Genomic DNA, 16,274 nt, shown 5'->3' with positions numbered 1-16,274 from the left:
TGTTATGGATCTTTAACCCCATTGAGCTTTGGTGGGATGAGCTAGACTGTAAGGTGCGTGAGAATAAAAGTACCAATTTTTTTCCATAAGAGCAAATTCTGTACATTATTCCAAACTTTTGGCTACCAGTGCGTGTATGTATGTTTATATATATAAACATACATACACGCCAAAAGTTTGGAATATATATAAGTTTGGAATATATAAAAAAAAATCTTTTTTTAATGATGATTTATTAATTATATTTATAATTATTCATGTATTGTCAAGATATAAGAAAAGTATTTTAATACCTTTTACTTGATAGTTACACTACTTGACATTTTAAAGCCTTTTTTATGTAGAAAATGTTGTAAATGTTATTAAAAAATGTATGAAAACAACTTGAACACAAAGATGACATTGGTATGAATTTGACACAACTTTCTTAAACCAGTGAAATAGTCAAGGGTGTGTATATTATATATATATTTATATTAGTTATCTCAGACAACTGTATTTGTCAATGACCCAAGTATAACTATAATACAGTTGTTGTATTAGAAATAAAGTATTCCCTCACTTCCTGACTTTGTATCACTCACATTTTCCAAAATGTTGTAATAACCTCACTTAGTATTATAATACAATAATTTAAGTGTCACATATTCTCTGTTGTCTTTTCCTGTTTGTTTTGTAGTCCTTTTGTAGTTTTATTAAACTGAAAAATAAACAAGCTAACTCCAAATAAAAGGAAATGCAAAACACAGGGAACCTAGCACAGAGCATAGACAAAACATGCAAAAACTGACAAACAAACCAGGGGTAACAAGGGCTTACATATACAAGGGAGAAAAGGAACAGCTGAGGAAACAATCAGGGAGGACCAGTAGTGAAATAAAACTACAAAAGTACCACAAAACAAACTGAAAAGTGGGAACAAAACAAGAATTTCAACATAAAAGCACAAAAACAAAAGACAACAGAGAATATGTGACATTAAGTGCATATTCATAATGGTGTTATTAGTATTTTGCCACTTCTAGGCATACATTTGGGGACTAATACAGAGGTGGCATAAGAACTATTAATTCAAGAGAATAAAAAAAAACAGACATTGAGAGATGACTTGTAATAGTTTGGTCAAAGGATAAAACTGTAACTGCACTAAGAAAACATATATATGAAACAGATGGGTATCAATATATCTCTTTATTTGGCAATCAGCTTGAAATGACCAAGATTTCAGTGTATAGCATACCCTGATTAAACCCACACCATCCTTCCAATAAACATGTCTCTTATTTACTTTAGTTTTTACATATTGCAGTTTACAAATTTAGCTTATCTGTTTGACAAAATCAATTGACAATGGATATTTTATGTGTTATATAAAAATCTACACATTATACATTCATGATTAGGAAAAAAAAATCAAAAACAATATTTAAACAGCACAGAACATAACTTGTCAACATGTCCCACCCAGGTGTGAGCAATCACAAATTAAAAGTAAAATACTTCAATATTGTTACAGTAAATACTGAGAGATGTCCAATGACAAACAGGATTACCGAAGGTAGGTTGTTTTAACACTAGAGGTCAGGATTCAAGGAGAATAACTGATACTTTTACAGGGAATATAGAGAGAAATGGGGAATGTTTCTTATGCAAGTGGTGCAAGATGTTCAAGAGAAACTTTTTAAAATCTCACATTTTATCTTTTTCACTCTCAAGCTTAAAGCTTACCATGCCAAATATCAGTCTAGTCTTATTTTATAGCTTTTTCTAATCTCATAATGCCTATGATTAAGAGCACAGGTGCTCACACTTTTTGCCCATGATTAATCAAAGGTCTAGATTTACATCTCTGTTCAACATTTCTTCCTCTCTATTTTCTCACTCTCTCTGGGAATGTAACTTTGTTTAATGGGTCAGAATCATCTTAGATTACAACATCTCGTGGTCTCTCAGTGCTATACATGCTTGCTGAGAGGGTTTTCAGCAAAATCGAAATCAATTTGTAAGATTATGGTACTATACCTTAGGTTGACCATTACATAAGAGCTAAACCAATCAAAGAATTGTCTTATATAAGGCATTGCTTATTTATTATTATTATTATTATTATTGTGTAAAGGACAGACATGATAATGCATGTGTTGTTTATATCCATGCCTCTGTGCATGTGTCATTTGGAAGGTACACGGTTGTGTTGTCCTGTGATGAGCAAAAGCTTAAATGTCAGAGTCCATTCAGCAGTAAGATTCTCAGAAATGCTGCTTATTTTTCTCCTTTATCCCTGAATCACCAGCACTTATATGTTACATTCTCAACACATCAGTGGGTATCCAAACTAGAAGTCTATTACCTCAAAAAGAAAACTCTCTTTAGAAAACTCTAAAATATTGATTTCCTCTAATAATCTGCTGTATTGCTATAAGACACAGTTTTCTAATAAGGTGAGTGTATTCTTTTGGTTCATGCTCACTTCATTATTACTTATTGTCAGAGTTATGTACCAAAATGCACTGGAACATTTATGATAATAGCTTTTTTACTCAATGTGAGAGATTTTCTGACTATGTGACACACTGAATGTGTTTATATTCAGCATTAAGAGGTATTGCTACATATTGATTCAGTCTCTGAAGATACACTTCACTGTGTCTTTGAAAACCAGCTGTATTTGCATCAGAAACACTAAGATGTAATTGTATTTTGGCACAATTTTTGAGAGTGCATGTGATGGTTTCCTACGTCACATAAATGAAGTGTTTTATCCATATTGCAGTACATGGATACATCAGAATAGACTAAAGAGAGAGGGGGGCTTTGGTGTAGAATTCAGATCATGAGAGAAGCAATGACTGACCAAGGTCAATAGTCAAACAGTCACACAGCAGTCTGTCTTTCTACTCGGTGAACAGGCATCTCTTACTTCTTGTTCTGTCTTAAAATATCCTTCTTTTATAATCTCTCTCACTCATTCTCTTTCTTACTTGTTCAGTGCTTCACCAGAACACCTGCTGTTAAACACTAGAATCCTTTCCTCCCAGAGTTTTGCATTTCAGAAATACAATTCCCAGATCCTTTGCTCAGAGGCTCAGTGTGCATGTGGTTACATGCGCTGTGCATCCATAATGTCCAGGTACTTTGCCTCAATGATCCTGGGCAGTAGGCAATTCCTGAGACAAAGACACAATCAGAATTATATTCCGGCAAATTTAACAGTACAATTTTGCACATTGTTAAACTATACATACATTTACATTTTCAGACAAAAAATGTGAGATGCTTGCCCATGCAAAACTTGCAACACAATGCTTAAATGTTTTGGGTGGTTGCTAGAGCATTGGTAGGTGGCTTCTATGGGGTTCTGGATATTTTCTAGGTGGTTGCTAAGAGGCCCAAGTTAAAAGAGTGCACCCCCAAGTCTCTATCATATGTCGCTGTCACACATACAGTCTTTTCTGGAAAACTTAACACAATTTTTCCTTTAAGAAGTCATGTAAAGGGGGCCTGGGTAGCTCAGTGAGTATTGATGCTGACTACCACCCCTGGAGTCGCAAGTTTGAATCCAGGGCATGCTGAGTGACTCCAGCCAGGTCTCCAAAGCAACCAAATTGGTCTGGTTGCTAGGGAGGGTTGAGTCAAATGGGGTAACCTCCTCGTGGTCGCTATAATGTGTGGTTCTCACTCTCGGTGGGGCGCTTGGTGAGTTGTGCGTGGATGCCGCGGAGAATAGCGCTGGCCTCCACATGCGCTACATCGCTGTGGTAGCGCGCTGAATAAGCCACGTGATAAGATGTGCGGATTTATGGTTTCAAACATGGAGGCAAATGAGATTCGTTGTTCACTGTCCTTTTATGCATATCTCGGCGCCGTTTTGTGGTCCGTTTTGTATAACACAGCACTCATTTTAGCTTATCGCGGCCCATTCTGCCCATTTTGAAGCCGACCAACTGTCCCGCTCAGTTCTCCCGATGGCCAGTCCGCGCCTGAACGGCCCCAAAGTGCGTCAGCACACCGTGAAAAAGCCCGGTATGACAGATCACCAGTCCAGCTCTGGCTGTATGACTAATGGTTTGAGTTAATACTATGTCAAGATGTGCTGACATAAAAATTCTGCTTTAGGCTAATCACAACGTGCTTGTTGTATCCAAGCACATGACGAAATTTATCAACAGCTTACAAGAACAGTACATTATTCGGCTACTTATTAGAAAATAACTAACTTAATATGGAAATTAGGTATATCTCAGGTCCCTCCTTCAATATAAGTCTGTATATGTCTGTTTTTTTTTTTTTTTTTTACAGCTATATTATTATAGAACATATTTGACGTTCAATATAGAGATAGACCGGAACCAATGAGATATAACCATGGGTGAGGCAACCCAGCATGACGCAACAGAAGTAGAAACCAAGCGACCATTGAAGGGCGGTCACACAACACTCTATTCATTTCATCTATTTTACAGCTATATTATTACCCACCAGGCAAAAATCAACCAATTATTTATAAAAGTAATAAAACAGAGCTCCTCAACAAGCTGCATGATTCAAGGTATTATTCATGTTTAAAGCTAAAAAGATGCAGGATGAGTTGCACACCAAAGTTTAATACTTAGTGTTAGGGGTTTGTTCAAATACCTAATAATGCTTACCATTAATCATTCATGCAAATGTGCAGCAATAAACAGTACTCTGTAACAGTACAGTATAAAAGGCAAGTACTCATAGCTTTGGATACATTTCAGTAGTCACCTGATGGGTATGAGGATAAACATTAGCAGAGGAAAGATCATCTTCATATACGGGAGAGGGTACATCCCAAATGCACACAGGAAAAGCAGCTGCACCATCTGAAGGAAAGTGAAGTAATGAATCTTCCTCTGTGGCACCTTACGGATGTAGTGAGTAGGAGGGTAGGACGTCTGACAAAGAGTGAAAGAGAGATTGAGCAAAAAAGGGACAAAGAAAGAGTAGCCATAGAGAAAAAAGAAGAAATAGATTGAGAAAGATTTTTTTCATCTTCCATCTCAGAACTTCCATCATCATGCAGACAAACAAAATCATATAATACAGAGCAGCTGAGCACAGAGAGTGCTATAAGGGTTCCAACACCTTTTGACCAATGAATATGCACGATTTGCCATTACTTTTCAAGTTTCTCGATATTACTGGAGAAGGATTTTGAAAAATTATTTCATTTTCACAGACTGTGATGATGCATTTCTGTCTTAATTTATCAACATCATTAACATTATATCAATAAATAAATGTATTTGTAGTTTCAATATTGTAATTATTTTATGTACATTTATAACATTGTACTTTGTTTTTTGTTCCCCAGAAACTAGTCAACACTGATGCACTGGGGTTTAAAATACAGCTGTTGAGGGAGTGGAAGTAAATTTGCAGTCTTTTTTTTTCTGACTGCCGTATAACACCTCTATCTATTCTTTTCTTCTTCTTTTGGAAAATCATGGCAACTTCTTTTTTTCCCTTTTGCTGTTGGGAGTAAATAGGAACAAAAAAATAATATTTGCTGTGGTCTTGCATTCACCGCTGTAGAAGTTTTCTCTGCTATACTTTCGCATTCCAAACCAAGAAATGTGAATATGGTCTATTAAGATTGCACTAACAAAATTTAAAGCTGATGAAATATTTCACATCTGAGCATAACTAGAAATAATTATACTCACTATCAAATTTTCCAAATGTAATACATTTTCAATCACAATTTAAAAATTCCCTGATGCAGGTCCCCTAGACTAGCCAAAATCCACCACTGGATCTTCAGAAATTTCTGTCCATGACAGGTAGAGGGCGTTCTGTTGCTTTATTTACACAGCTAAAATGCACTGATCTCTCCAATGTATCTTTATTTGAAAAATACAGATGACTTTTATTTGCCTTTGTTTTGTTCAAACACACACACTCACTTGTTCTTTGAGTAACAGAGCCATACGGTCACACATTTGATTGCCGTCAATGGAGGTGAGAGCAATGTAGAGGAAGAGCCCATAGAGCACAGGCTTAGGAATCCACTGCAGCGGCACTGGCAGCAGAAATACGCTCACACCTATCAGGATGTTTGCCACAAGCGAGGTCACCCGTGTCTCCTTCACACTCACTATACTACACACACACACACACACACACACACACACACACACACACACACACACACACACACACACACACACACAGGCATAATTTAAAACCAACAGCAATGATACCTATGTCTGTTCTTCACAGATTGATTGTGATTGTAATTGTTTGTGAGCATGTGGGTAGTTGAAATGTGATGTGTGCTCACGTTTCATAGAGGTGTCCTCCTTCCACCCGCTCTTCCACGATGGCCAGCTGTCTGACATGCAAAGTGGAGTGAGGGAAAGCAGCATGCATCCACGGCAAGCCCAGCACAGACATCAAAATATTAATCAAGCCAGACAGAGTCAGGTCCCAGTGATATGCTGTGCCCTTCAGTAACCTATGGAACACACACAAACATACACAGTCACGACTCAGAATCACTTACAGTGTTGCACCATTTTTTTACAGTGTTGCACCATTTTTTTAAAAAGAAATCTATAATTTTTTTTTATTTGTGAAGTGTTATAACTAAAACCAGACACTCTCCCGTGTGAAATCATATGGTATGTTCCTTTGTGAAAAAATTCACAAAGGAACATTTGTGTGATCACCCCTTAAAATGTCTTGTCTCGGCCGGTTGGGACAAAAACTCAGATTAAAAGGCTGTTCATACTGATAACGAATAAATCCTTGAAGTTCACCAAGTCTGTACTGTTGGTTGCAAGTAGGTGTTAATACTCGACTGCAGCATCCTACTGTATCAGGCGGCTGATCACTGTCTGCCCTCCCATTGTTAGTCGATGCATTGTGCCGCTGCTCATTTGCATACATTTGAACTATGCTCAACTTTCCATATCGCAAAAGGCTCAGTTACATTTAACTTTGTATGACCAAGTTCCGCAAGTAAAGAAGGTTTTGGCTGATGTGAGGCGAGTGTGAAACCCACAAAAACCTCTTGCCAAGCAGCCCCCATTTTAGGCTGCACTGCATAATCTGGAGAGTAAAGTTTTCAAGTAAAGAAAATCACAGCTAAAATGATTTCCTCATCCATTGTGAATGTTCAGTGTAGCTATGTACGAAGCACCAACCCAATGCCAAACCAAGCAACTTACTATTGGTCAATGCTGCAAATTAGCATGTCAAGGTCCACCAAACTTTAACCCCACGTGAGATTAGCATAGGGAATCTCTTGAAATTCCTGACTGTGCAATTCCCATTGAAATAAATGTGGTCTGTGGTATTTCACTGTGCAATGGTGAAAATGACTGAGCCTTAATGGTAGCTGTACCTCATGTTGCCAAAAATGACCAACTCTCATTTTAAATTAATAAATGAAGGTCACTTTTTTGCAGCAAATCGCTGTTAGTGTGAATGCGAAAAGAATGCTTGTCACTTTATCTCATTGTGCCTGATTAGACACAATGTGGACTAAGGTTAGAAGTTGTATTCATCTTGAAAATATCCAGTCATTACAATTTAAATTGATTTATAATACAAAGATAAACCCACTTGTATGATTAGCAAGATATATTCAAACTTTATATATCCAGATGAAACCAATTAATAATGCTTGGAATTCTGTGATGTCACTGATAAAGACATCTCAGACATCCTGCCAATATAACATGTCATTGCCATTATGTGCAGATTTCAAATGACACGAACCTGTTCTCAGGTGCATTTGTAAGCGACACCACAATGTTCTGGTCGATGAAGATGAGAAGAAACAGGAGGAAGCCCAGACCCATTGCACTCAGGACACTCGCTCCAGTCAGCTTTTCCAATGGGGCTACTTGAAACACTGGACCTTTATAGAAGTTAAACACCGGCACTGAAAGAGAGCACATTACACACTCAGCCTCAGCTCTTAAACCACACCAGAGCACAGATCCTCACTGCCATTTCCCCGCGAAACCAGACCAAAATTTTAAGAGATTGAGATTTTATCTAATGTTGAATTTGAGCCTCTTCACTGCAGCATTGGAGTGCTGAGTGAACATTCGAAAACCTGAGGTAAGAAGTAGAATTTGACTCTGATAACCAAGTTATACTCCCACACCAAAATGATGACGGAGGAGTTGGAGGTATAATGTAGTGTTAGTTGGTGTGAGTGGCTTTGCTGTAAAATGCTGGCAGTAAGAAAGAGAGAGCACAGGCAGTGTGTGTGTCGAGTTGGTAGGGGCGTATGATTTGGCATGCTTTCCTGGACACAAACTAAGCCAAATTTCAGCAGATTCTCATTGTTGAATATTCCTATCTATTTGCATGTCATTTAAAAATGACAGTTTATTGCTGTTTGCCATGTTGAAGCTAATCATGATAAAGCAATTATTTCATTCTGTTTCTGTTTTTCTATGCTTAACTATACCACAAATCCTCTTTTCCTTGTTTTAAATGCCTTACCGGGACTAAAACTGACAGAAATAATGTTTTACTGCAAATTTGCTGAAAAACGATCCCAAAACAGAATTTCTGCTTGCAAATGCCAGGGAAAAATGTGTATCTTGGAGAAATGTTAGACAAATTTAAGAATTGTAGAACAAAATGTGAGCAGTGCTGAAATTCAATTTGGCTGCAGTGTCGATAACATAATCCTCATTGGTTATTGCGACATGACATCAGAATCAGCTTTATTGCCAGGTATGTGTACACATACGAGGAATTTGACTCAGGATTGTACATTGATCACAATGTGCTTACTCATACAAAAAAAAAAAAACACAAAAATAAAATTAAATTCAGACACAGTCTACAGTGTAGACAACACAAATATACACACTATGAACAAAAACAATATAGACATATTGACAAATAGTGCAGTGATCAGAGAGCAAAGGATGCAGGAGTAAAGTTATTATTATCATACATTATGCATACATGTACACAGTGCGATGAAGCATAGTGCAAAGGATGCTGGTATAAATAGTATAGGTATTTTGTGCAGGAGTTGTGACTTGAGGTAGGTGGATTGGTATACAGTATATACAATATGACAATATAAAAATATGAACAGTATGAACATTATGAACAGCTCTGAAATAGAGAATGATTAATAAAATTAAGTATTAACCAGTAAACAGGTGGCTGATTAGAGACAGAGTTACTGGGTTATTGCACAGGAATTGTTCCTGACATTGTGAGTCAGAAATCAGCTGTTCATCAGAGTGATGATTTGTGGGAAGAAACTGTTTCTGTTGGTTTTGGCGTACATTGCTCTGTAGCGCCTACCTGAGGGGAGAAGCTGGAACAGGTTGTGTCCAGGGTGAGATGGATCTGCAGTGATGTTCCTGCCCGTTTCCTGACTCTGGAAATGTATAAGTCCTGAATCGAGGGCAGGTTGGCACCAATGATCTTTTCTGCAGTCCCGACTGTCCGTTGTAGCCTGCTCCTGTCCTTTTTGGTGGCAGATCCAAACCAGACAGTGATGGAGGTGCACAGAACAGACTGGATGATGGCTGTGTAAAAGTGGATCAGCAGCTCCTTAGGTAGGTTGAGCTTCCTAAGCTGGCGCAGGAAGTACATCCTCTGCTGGGCCTTCTTGATGATGGTGTCAGTGTTGGGCTCCCACTTCAGGTCCCGGGATATAGTTGAACCCAGAAACCTGAAGGATTCCACAGCAGACACAGGACTGTTGAGTATGGTGATGGGGGGCAGAGTGGGGGGGCTCCTCCTGAAGTCCACAGTCATCTCCACAGTTTTGAGCATGTTAAGCTCCAGGTTGTTCTGACCGCACCAGAGAGCCAGCTGATAAACCTCCCATCTGAAGGCTGACTCATCACCGCCCCGGATGAGGCCGATGACTGTTGTGTCGTCAGCGAACTTCAGGAGTTTGACAGATGGGTCTCCTGAGGTGCAGTCTTTGGTGTTGAGGGAGAAGAGCAGTGGGGAGAGCACATACCCCTGGGAGGTGCCAGTGCTGATAGTCCGGGTGCTGGATGTGATGTTCCGCAGTCTCACCTGCTGACTCCTGTCAGTCAGGAAGTTTGTGATCCACTGACAGGTGGAGGCTGGCACAGTGAGCTGGGTGAGTTTGGTGCTGAGGATGTCTGGGATGATGGTGTTGAACGCCAAGCTGAAGTCCACGAACAGGATCCTTGCATATGTCCCTGGAGCGTCGAGGTGTTGCAGGATGTAATGCAGTCCCAATTTGACTGCATCAGCTACTGACCTGTTAGCCCTGTAGGCAAACTGCAGGGGGTCCAGCAAAGGGCCTCTAATGTCCTTCAGGTGTGCCAAAACCAGTCTTTCAAAGGATTTCATGACTACAGATGTCAGGGCGATAGGCCTGTAGTCATTTAGTCCAGAGATGGAGTTTTTTTTGGGGACTGGGATGATTGTGGAGCGTTTGAAGCAGGCTTGAACTTCACACAGCTCCAGTGATCTGTTAAAGATCTGTGTGAAGATGGGGGCCAGCTGGTTTTTACAGATTTTCAAGCAGGATGGTGACACACCGTCAGGTCCAGGAGCCTTCCTGATATTCTGCCTTTGGAAGAGGTGGCTCACATCCTCTTCACAGATCTTGAGTGCAGAGGGAGGGTTGTTCTTGACGTTTGCAAGAACAACCCTCTACAGACACGTAAGAGAAATAATCCAAAATTCTGCACAAAATTCCAGAATCATATCTAATCAGAACATATTTGACATTCAATAATTTTGATTATGAATCAAATGATTTAAAAAAAAAATGTTTTTATTCTTAAGACTTTTCATGACATGTAAGCGTCATGCAACTGAAAACAGAAAAAAGATATTAAGCAAACTGAGAAGGGGGCATCTTCACATATATTTAATATTCAAATATGATATCATGCAATATAGTAGTATTTTAATTTTTTTATCTCACTTTTGATCATGTTAATCACATTTTAGCTTGTGTATTTCACATTCTATCAATTTATATAATGTCATGAAATTGCATTTTTAATAATGCTAAAAGCTGTTGTCACTGAATTTTCGTACACATTTTTAACATTTTTGTTGAAACCAAATAATAAAATAGAATAACTATTTAATAAGTAATTATAAAAAAAAAATGTTTAACTGCTACATCACCAAAATGGCACGAGCCTATTTGTAAAATTCTTTACTATTTACAGTGAAGTTCTGAAATTAAAATATTTCATAATGTATGATTGTGGCTTTAAATTTTGATGTATTTGCCCATTTATTCTACTTACTACATTACTACATTTCATTACATGTTTGTTTATATGCACTTGTGTGAGTATACCTTGATATGTATGACAAGCACTAAAATGGTACTGTCTCTTTATTACAACTGCTCTGCGAGCAAATGTTTATGGTTGAATGAGTGCAACACATATTACCAGAGATAGAATGATTAGCGAGCGAAAAGTTGCACAGTGGGTTTTTTTCGTTCATCCGTGCGATGTATGATTAGAATTAATGTATATTTTGTATTTTTGATCACCAGCTGACTGTAAACAATAGAAAGGCCATTAAAAGAGACATGAAATGTACAGCTCTCGTCTTTGGACACACAATAAACAGAACAAAGCAAAAGGAAACTTTTCTTGCATAATGTGTATTGACTTCCGTGTAATAATATATTTATTGTACAAGTTATCAAAGTCAAATCTACATCCTCTCAAGTTTTGCAACACTTTCACCTTCTAACAGACATCCAACAGGTGTGTCGCTGGTCTGTACCCATGCTTTAAAATGGAGAATGTTGTGTCAGGGTTGACATTGTTAAATGCTTTGTCAATGACATTTCGTGGCTAAACAAAAGCGATTGTGACATCATGATCCATGACACCTCAGGACACACTGCAGCCAAATAAGGACAATTTCCTTCGGAGTGCACACTCACGTGTGCCAGCTTCTTATTCAGTAAAAGGATCGTGGTGCATTAGTTTATCTTCACCACAACACATCTCAATCTATGGCAAATAAAATCTAAATATATACTAGCCAGTGCCTTATAACAGACATATTTTATTTGCATACCACAAAATGTTGTTGCATATGCGAGTGATTTACAATGGGGTTTGACGTTAACGATGTAGCAGCTATATTGGAGTTCAGCGCTGTTTATGGACTTAAAATTTAATATATCATATACACCCAATAATTTAATTTATAATAATTTGATCTGAAATTAAGTTCAGACTCGCTCAAATGTTACATGTTAAGCCACTCGGCTCGGATGTTGTAAGCTGATTGGTCCTTTGACTTGTAATCGGGTAGCCAATCAAACTGCGTCTCTCTCTCTTTGTCTAAACGTTAAATGGCTCAGTTTTGCAGATAAGCTGGTTTCTCTGCAGCACACTACGAGAGTTTTCTCTGAAAATGCTATTTACTCAGGTGGTTTGCTGGGGTTTTCTTTCTACAGTTTGCAGGATAAGGTCTGCTTTTGGCCATGACACAAAGTAGAAGCACGCCATTAACAAGGTAAGCCAAAGCCAAATTTGACTGACATACATTGCCATCTCAGCACATTTTTATAAAATAAATTCACACATTGCTAAGTCACTAGTTAAATTATCTCTGGCTCAGATACACATTATGAGTTGGGTCACTAGCCATTTAAGCTATTTGGCTAGGTAGGATGAGGCACACATAGAAATGTAGTTCTTTAGCATTACGGCATTTGTCCTGTGGCTAAGACACACCTAGCTAGCATTTACTCTGTGCACATGGCTCTTCGGAACAGCAGCAGTACACAAGTTGTGGCGATACATGGATGCATTGGTTGGATAATTGTGTTTTGTGTTTATTGTTATGCGTTTTGTGCAAGGGATTCCCTGCAAATAATCCATGCTTTGTTGGGGAATTGTTTGTAATGTCTATTTGTGCAGCAACATGTCATACATGCTCGATGCAGTATGTCTTGAGTTTTGTCTAATTGTGCAGTAGCAGCAGCAGCATGTCTATAAGCTAAATTTCTATGAATGTGCTATCTCTAATGAATATTGTTTGTTCATCATACAAAGTAATCATATGTCTTCAGAAGACTTGCAATATGATTCACAAGTCACATGGACTACTTGTATGACAGAAGTTTTATTTTTGTATCAACAAACATAGTGATGCTTTCTTTGTAAACACCACTAAAAAAACCTTGATCTACAGAGATCCAGCAGGATATAAAGAGTATATATACTCAGAGAGAGTATATATACAGTACTGATCAAAAGCTGTGGATGTAAATGAGCAAAACACAAACTGGATAAAAAAAACTGTACCTAGCATTAACCACTGTTTAGGAATGTGTGGTGTAAAAATGTACAGAGGAGCTTTAATGTTTGCTAGTGACACGTATAGATGTGAGTGTGTGCAACAAAAATACACAAACTGCCACATGACTCACAGGCAATGTCGTTGAAGACGTATGATCCCACATAAGAGAAGACAAGCACTGAGATAGGCAGAGCACAGTCGGACAGAATCTCTCTCATCTTCACATGCAGAAATGGACTGCCAGGAAAAATGGAAAGATGGGGGTGTCAAAATAGACTTCTATCACTCTTTAAAAATACCCAGCAGTGTGTGTGCAGGTGTTTGCATGTTTATGGCAGGTAGAGATCCTCACCTTTTCCTGAACTGGTAGAGTGTGTATCCCACCCACAGTGTGCCCAGCATGAGGAGGAGAAAGAGAAGTGGCCGTGCCCTTGTGCACAGAATGAAGGATTCTGGGAGGGAAACTGGCATCGCCTCTGTCAAGTTAAGTTCTCCTAAATGTACACTTCCACTGATGCGACTCAACTCTGCTGCACTCCCATTGGCCAGAGTGGGAGCATGGTAGAATTCATGAAAGACTGTAAAAGAGATACATACACTGAAAAGTACTGCTAGCATTACTCACTTTTTTACAGATAAAAATCAGGCCCACACGGAATCTGCACACAGATATCCACAGAAGGCTCCAATGATATCTGCAGAATATGAATAAATGTCATTTACAATGTTCTACACATCACCTCCCCTTATGTGTTTTGTTTATTAAAGCTGAAGTGTGTTATTTCTGACACTAGCATCCCAAAACGGATTGGTCAAGCCAGTGTTTCTGTGTTGGACTTGAGTTCAAACAACCAAAGAAATGTTTGATAGTGCCAAAGATCCAAAGTGTTGCACTTTTCAGTTAAATCAACCAACAAATGGCTTACTTATAGTTATATAGACTATGCATATTAGACTGGAATATCCTCAATAATTTAAACATCGAAAACATTACAAGCATCTAATTATACTTTTAAGTTACCAGTAAGAGTGTAGTACTTTCAGTTCTGTTTAACACCTTTTTCAATGTTGAATCCATTCAGCAAAATTCTAAAGGTTTTACCCTAAAATCAACCCTGAACATTTGATGGAAAAAAAAAAGTCTACAGGTTTCATCTGGATCTGGTCAAAATGTATATAAAAGCATATGGAAGTGTACATAAAAATGTTCCATTTGTTGTGTGTATTGTGTGAACTCTTTGGAATCGTCAGCACAAATGGCTTCCAAAGCGTAGAATTTGTATGCGCCACATCTTTATTGAATAATTGGTTTAAACGATCAAGAATGGAAAAAGCATTCGAGCACTTATTTAGTGGAATCTCGTTTATTGCCAATAACATCAAACGATGCGTTCTGCTGATAACACATGCACATTGTTCAGTCCTTGCACATTTTTGGGATGTCTTTCTTGAATGGCCTGTTTCACATCATACCAGAGCATTTCAAAGGAAGTGGGGTCAGGACACCAATTTGGCCTTTTTGTTCAATTTGGCCCCTTTTGTTCAAAGCACTCTGTTGTTGATTTTCTCCTGTGTTTTATATCATTGTCATGTTGCATGACCCAACTTCTTTGGAGTTTTAGATCACAAACAGACGGCCCTGGCATTCTGTTCCTGATATAACTTGGAATTGATTTGGTCCCTGAATGACTCCAAGCCCTCCAGACCCTGAGACAGCAAAACAGCCCCATATCATTATACTTCCCGCCACAATACTTCATAATCGCAAAGAGGTTTTGGCAGTGGTACGCAGAATTCCGATTTCAGCACACCATTTATTAAAATTTTACATTTTTGTCTCATCTCTCTACAGAACATTGTCCTTGACAAGCTTTGGAATATCCAGATGGTCTATCGCAGCAGTGCTTTGTGAAGAGTAATGATGATTTCTTCCTAGACAGTGTTTCTCTTATGGTAGACTTATGAAAACTGACAGAATCAATTGCAACTGAAGCTTGACGATTTTTAGGTCAGCCTTGGGTTCTGTGTCACTTCTTTAAAGAATACATCCTGTCTCCTTGACGGTGAATTCTTAAGGATGGCAACTCTTATGGATTGATTTGTTATTGTTTTTTTTCTAGGCAAGTGACCTTTGTTTTACATTTGTTGAAGCTGTTTCATTTACTGATCAGTCTGACTTCATTTAGTAGGGAAAGCAGCAATGGTGCTGAACTGATGGTGCTGCTCGGCAGGACCAAATCTTTTGAAATCCCTTGTAAACATTTGTGGTTTTATGAGCTCTTCTTCTGAGGATTTCTGAAGTCACTTTTGATCAGGCTAGAATTGTTTTGTTAAGAACATGTAATGCTGTTTTCTATACACCAGGTCAAACCCACAGCTGGATCCAATTACATTCTTTTCAAGCAGTCATTATAGTAAAGGTTATCGGTGTTCTCTACTTATTATCTTAATTGTTTAACACATTTGTTCAATACAGATATGACCTTGTAAAATGGTTTGTGTGGGTGATTGTGTGTGTTTCTAAATAGGACTTATTAAATTGGAAGTATTTATGACAGAGAAGAGCAGGGCTAGTTGTTACACAGGGAAATTGTCACATGGGCTATATCTCATTAAATATGAGGTTTCGAGTAAAAAGTCCAAGTTCACAAATGCTTGTTTTCTCTAGCAGTTGGACTGCATGTTAGTTTCAAAAACCTAGTTCAAAATTCTTTTAAGGGAAAATTCACTGCGGTGTGGAGGGAAAGAAACTGTAATATAATGGAAATTAAACTGACTGGAGCTACCTGTCCATTAAACGGTTATAACACATGCAGTTTAGCCAATCAGAATCGAATATTCAAATAGACCAAGGTATAAATTAGAATAATGTATATATAATCTACCAAGCTAAAATTTTAACATTAGCATATTTTGTAATAGCTCCTATGTAAGCAAGTGAATACAATAACACTAGAATACATCAAGGCAAGGGTAAACTATGTAAT

The 16,274-nt window shown here is 38.1% G+C and overlaps 1 protein-coding gene across 5 annotated transcripts in view; it reads right to left on the bottom strand.

Moving 5' to 3' along the window:
• Positions 1–1,178: 1,178 nt before the first annotated feature.
• The window catches only part of LOC127617714 (solute carrier family 4 member 11-like), a 112,161-nt gene continuing 97,065 nt past the window's right edge, over positions 1,179–16,274 (bottom strand). For all 5 annotated transcript variants that reach the window (XM_052089775.1, XM_052089779.1, XM_052089776.1 and 2 more), the window contains 7 exons: positions 13,640–13,865; positions 13,418–13,524; positions 7,750–7,915; positions 6,308–6,481; positions 5,931–6,126; positions 4,750–4,919; positions 1,179–3,167 (listed from right to left, as the gene is read on the bottom strand). In XM_052089775.1, the coding sequence (XP_051945735.1) occupies positions 3,101–3,167; positions 4,750–4,919; positions 5,931–6,126; positions 6,308–6,481; positions 7,750–7,915; positions 13,418–13,524; positions 13,640–13,865 (1,106 nt within the window). In that variant the 3' untranslated portion in view covers positions 1,179–3,100. The remainder of the gene's footprint in view (positions 3,168–4,749; positions 4,920–5,930; positions 6,127–6,307; positions 6,482–7,749; positions 7,916–13,417; positions 13,525–13,639; positions 13,866–16,274) is intronic.

This window comes from Xyrauchen texanus, chromosome 24 (assembly GCF_025860055.1).
Source record: "Xyrauchen texanus isolate HMW12.3.18 chromosome 24, RBS_HiC_50CHRs, whole genome shotgun sequence".
In the NCBI taxonomy this organism is placed as follows: Eukaryota; Metazoa; Chordata; class Actinopteri; order Cypriniformes; family Catostomidae; genus Xyrauchen; species Xyrauchen texanus.
This window is presented reverse-complemented; position numbering and strand designations above follow the sequence as displayed.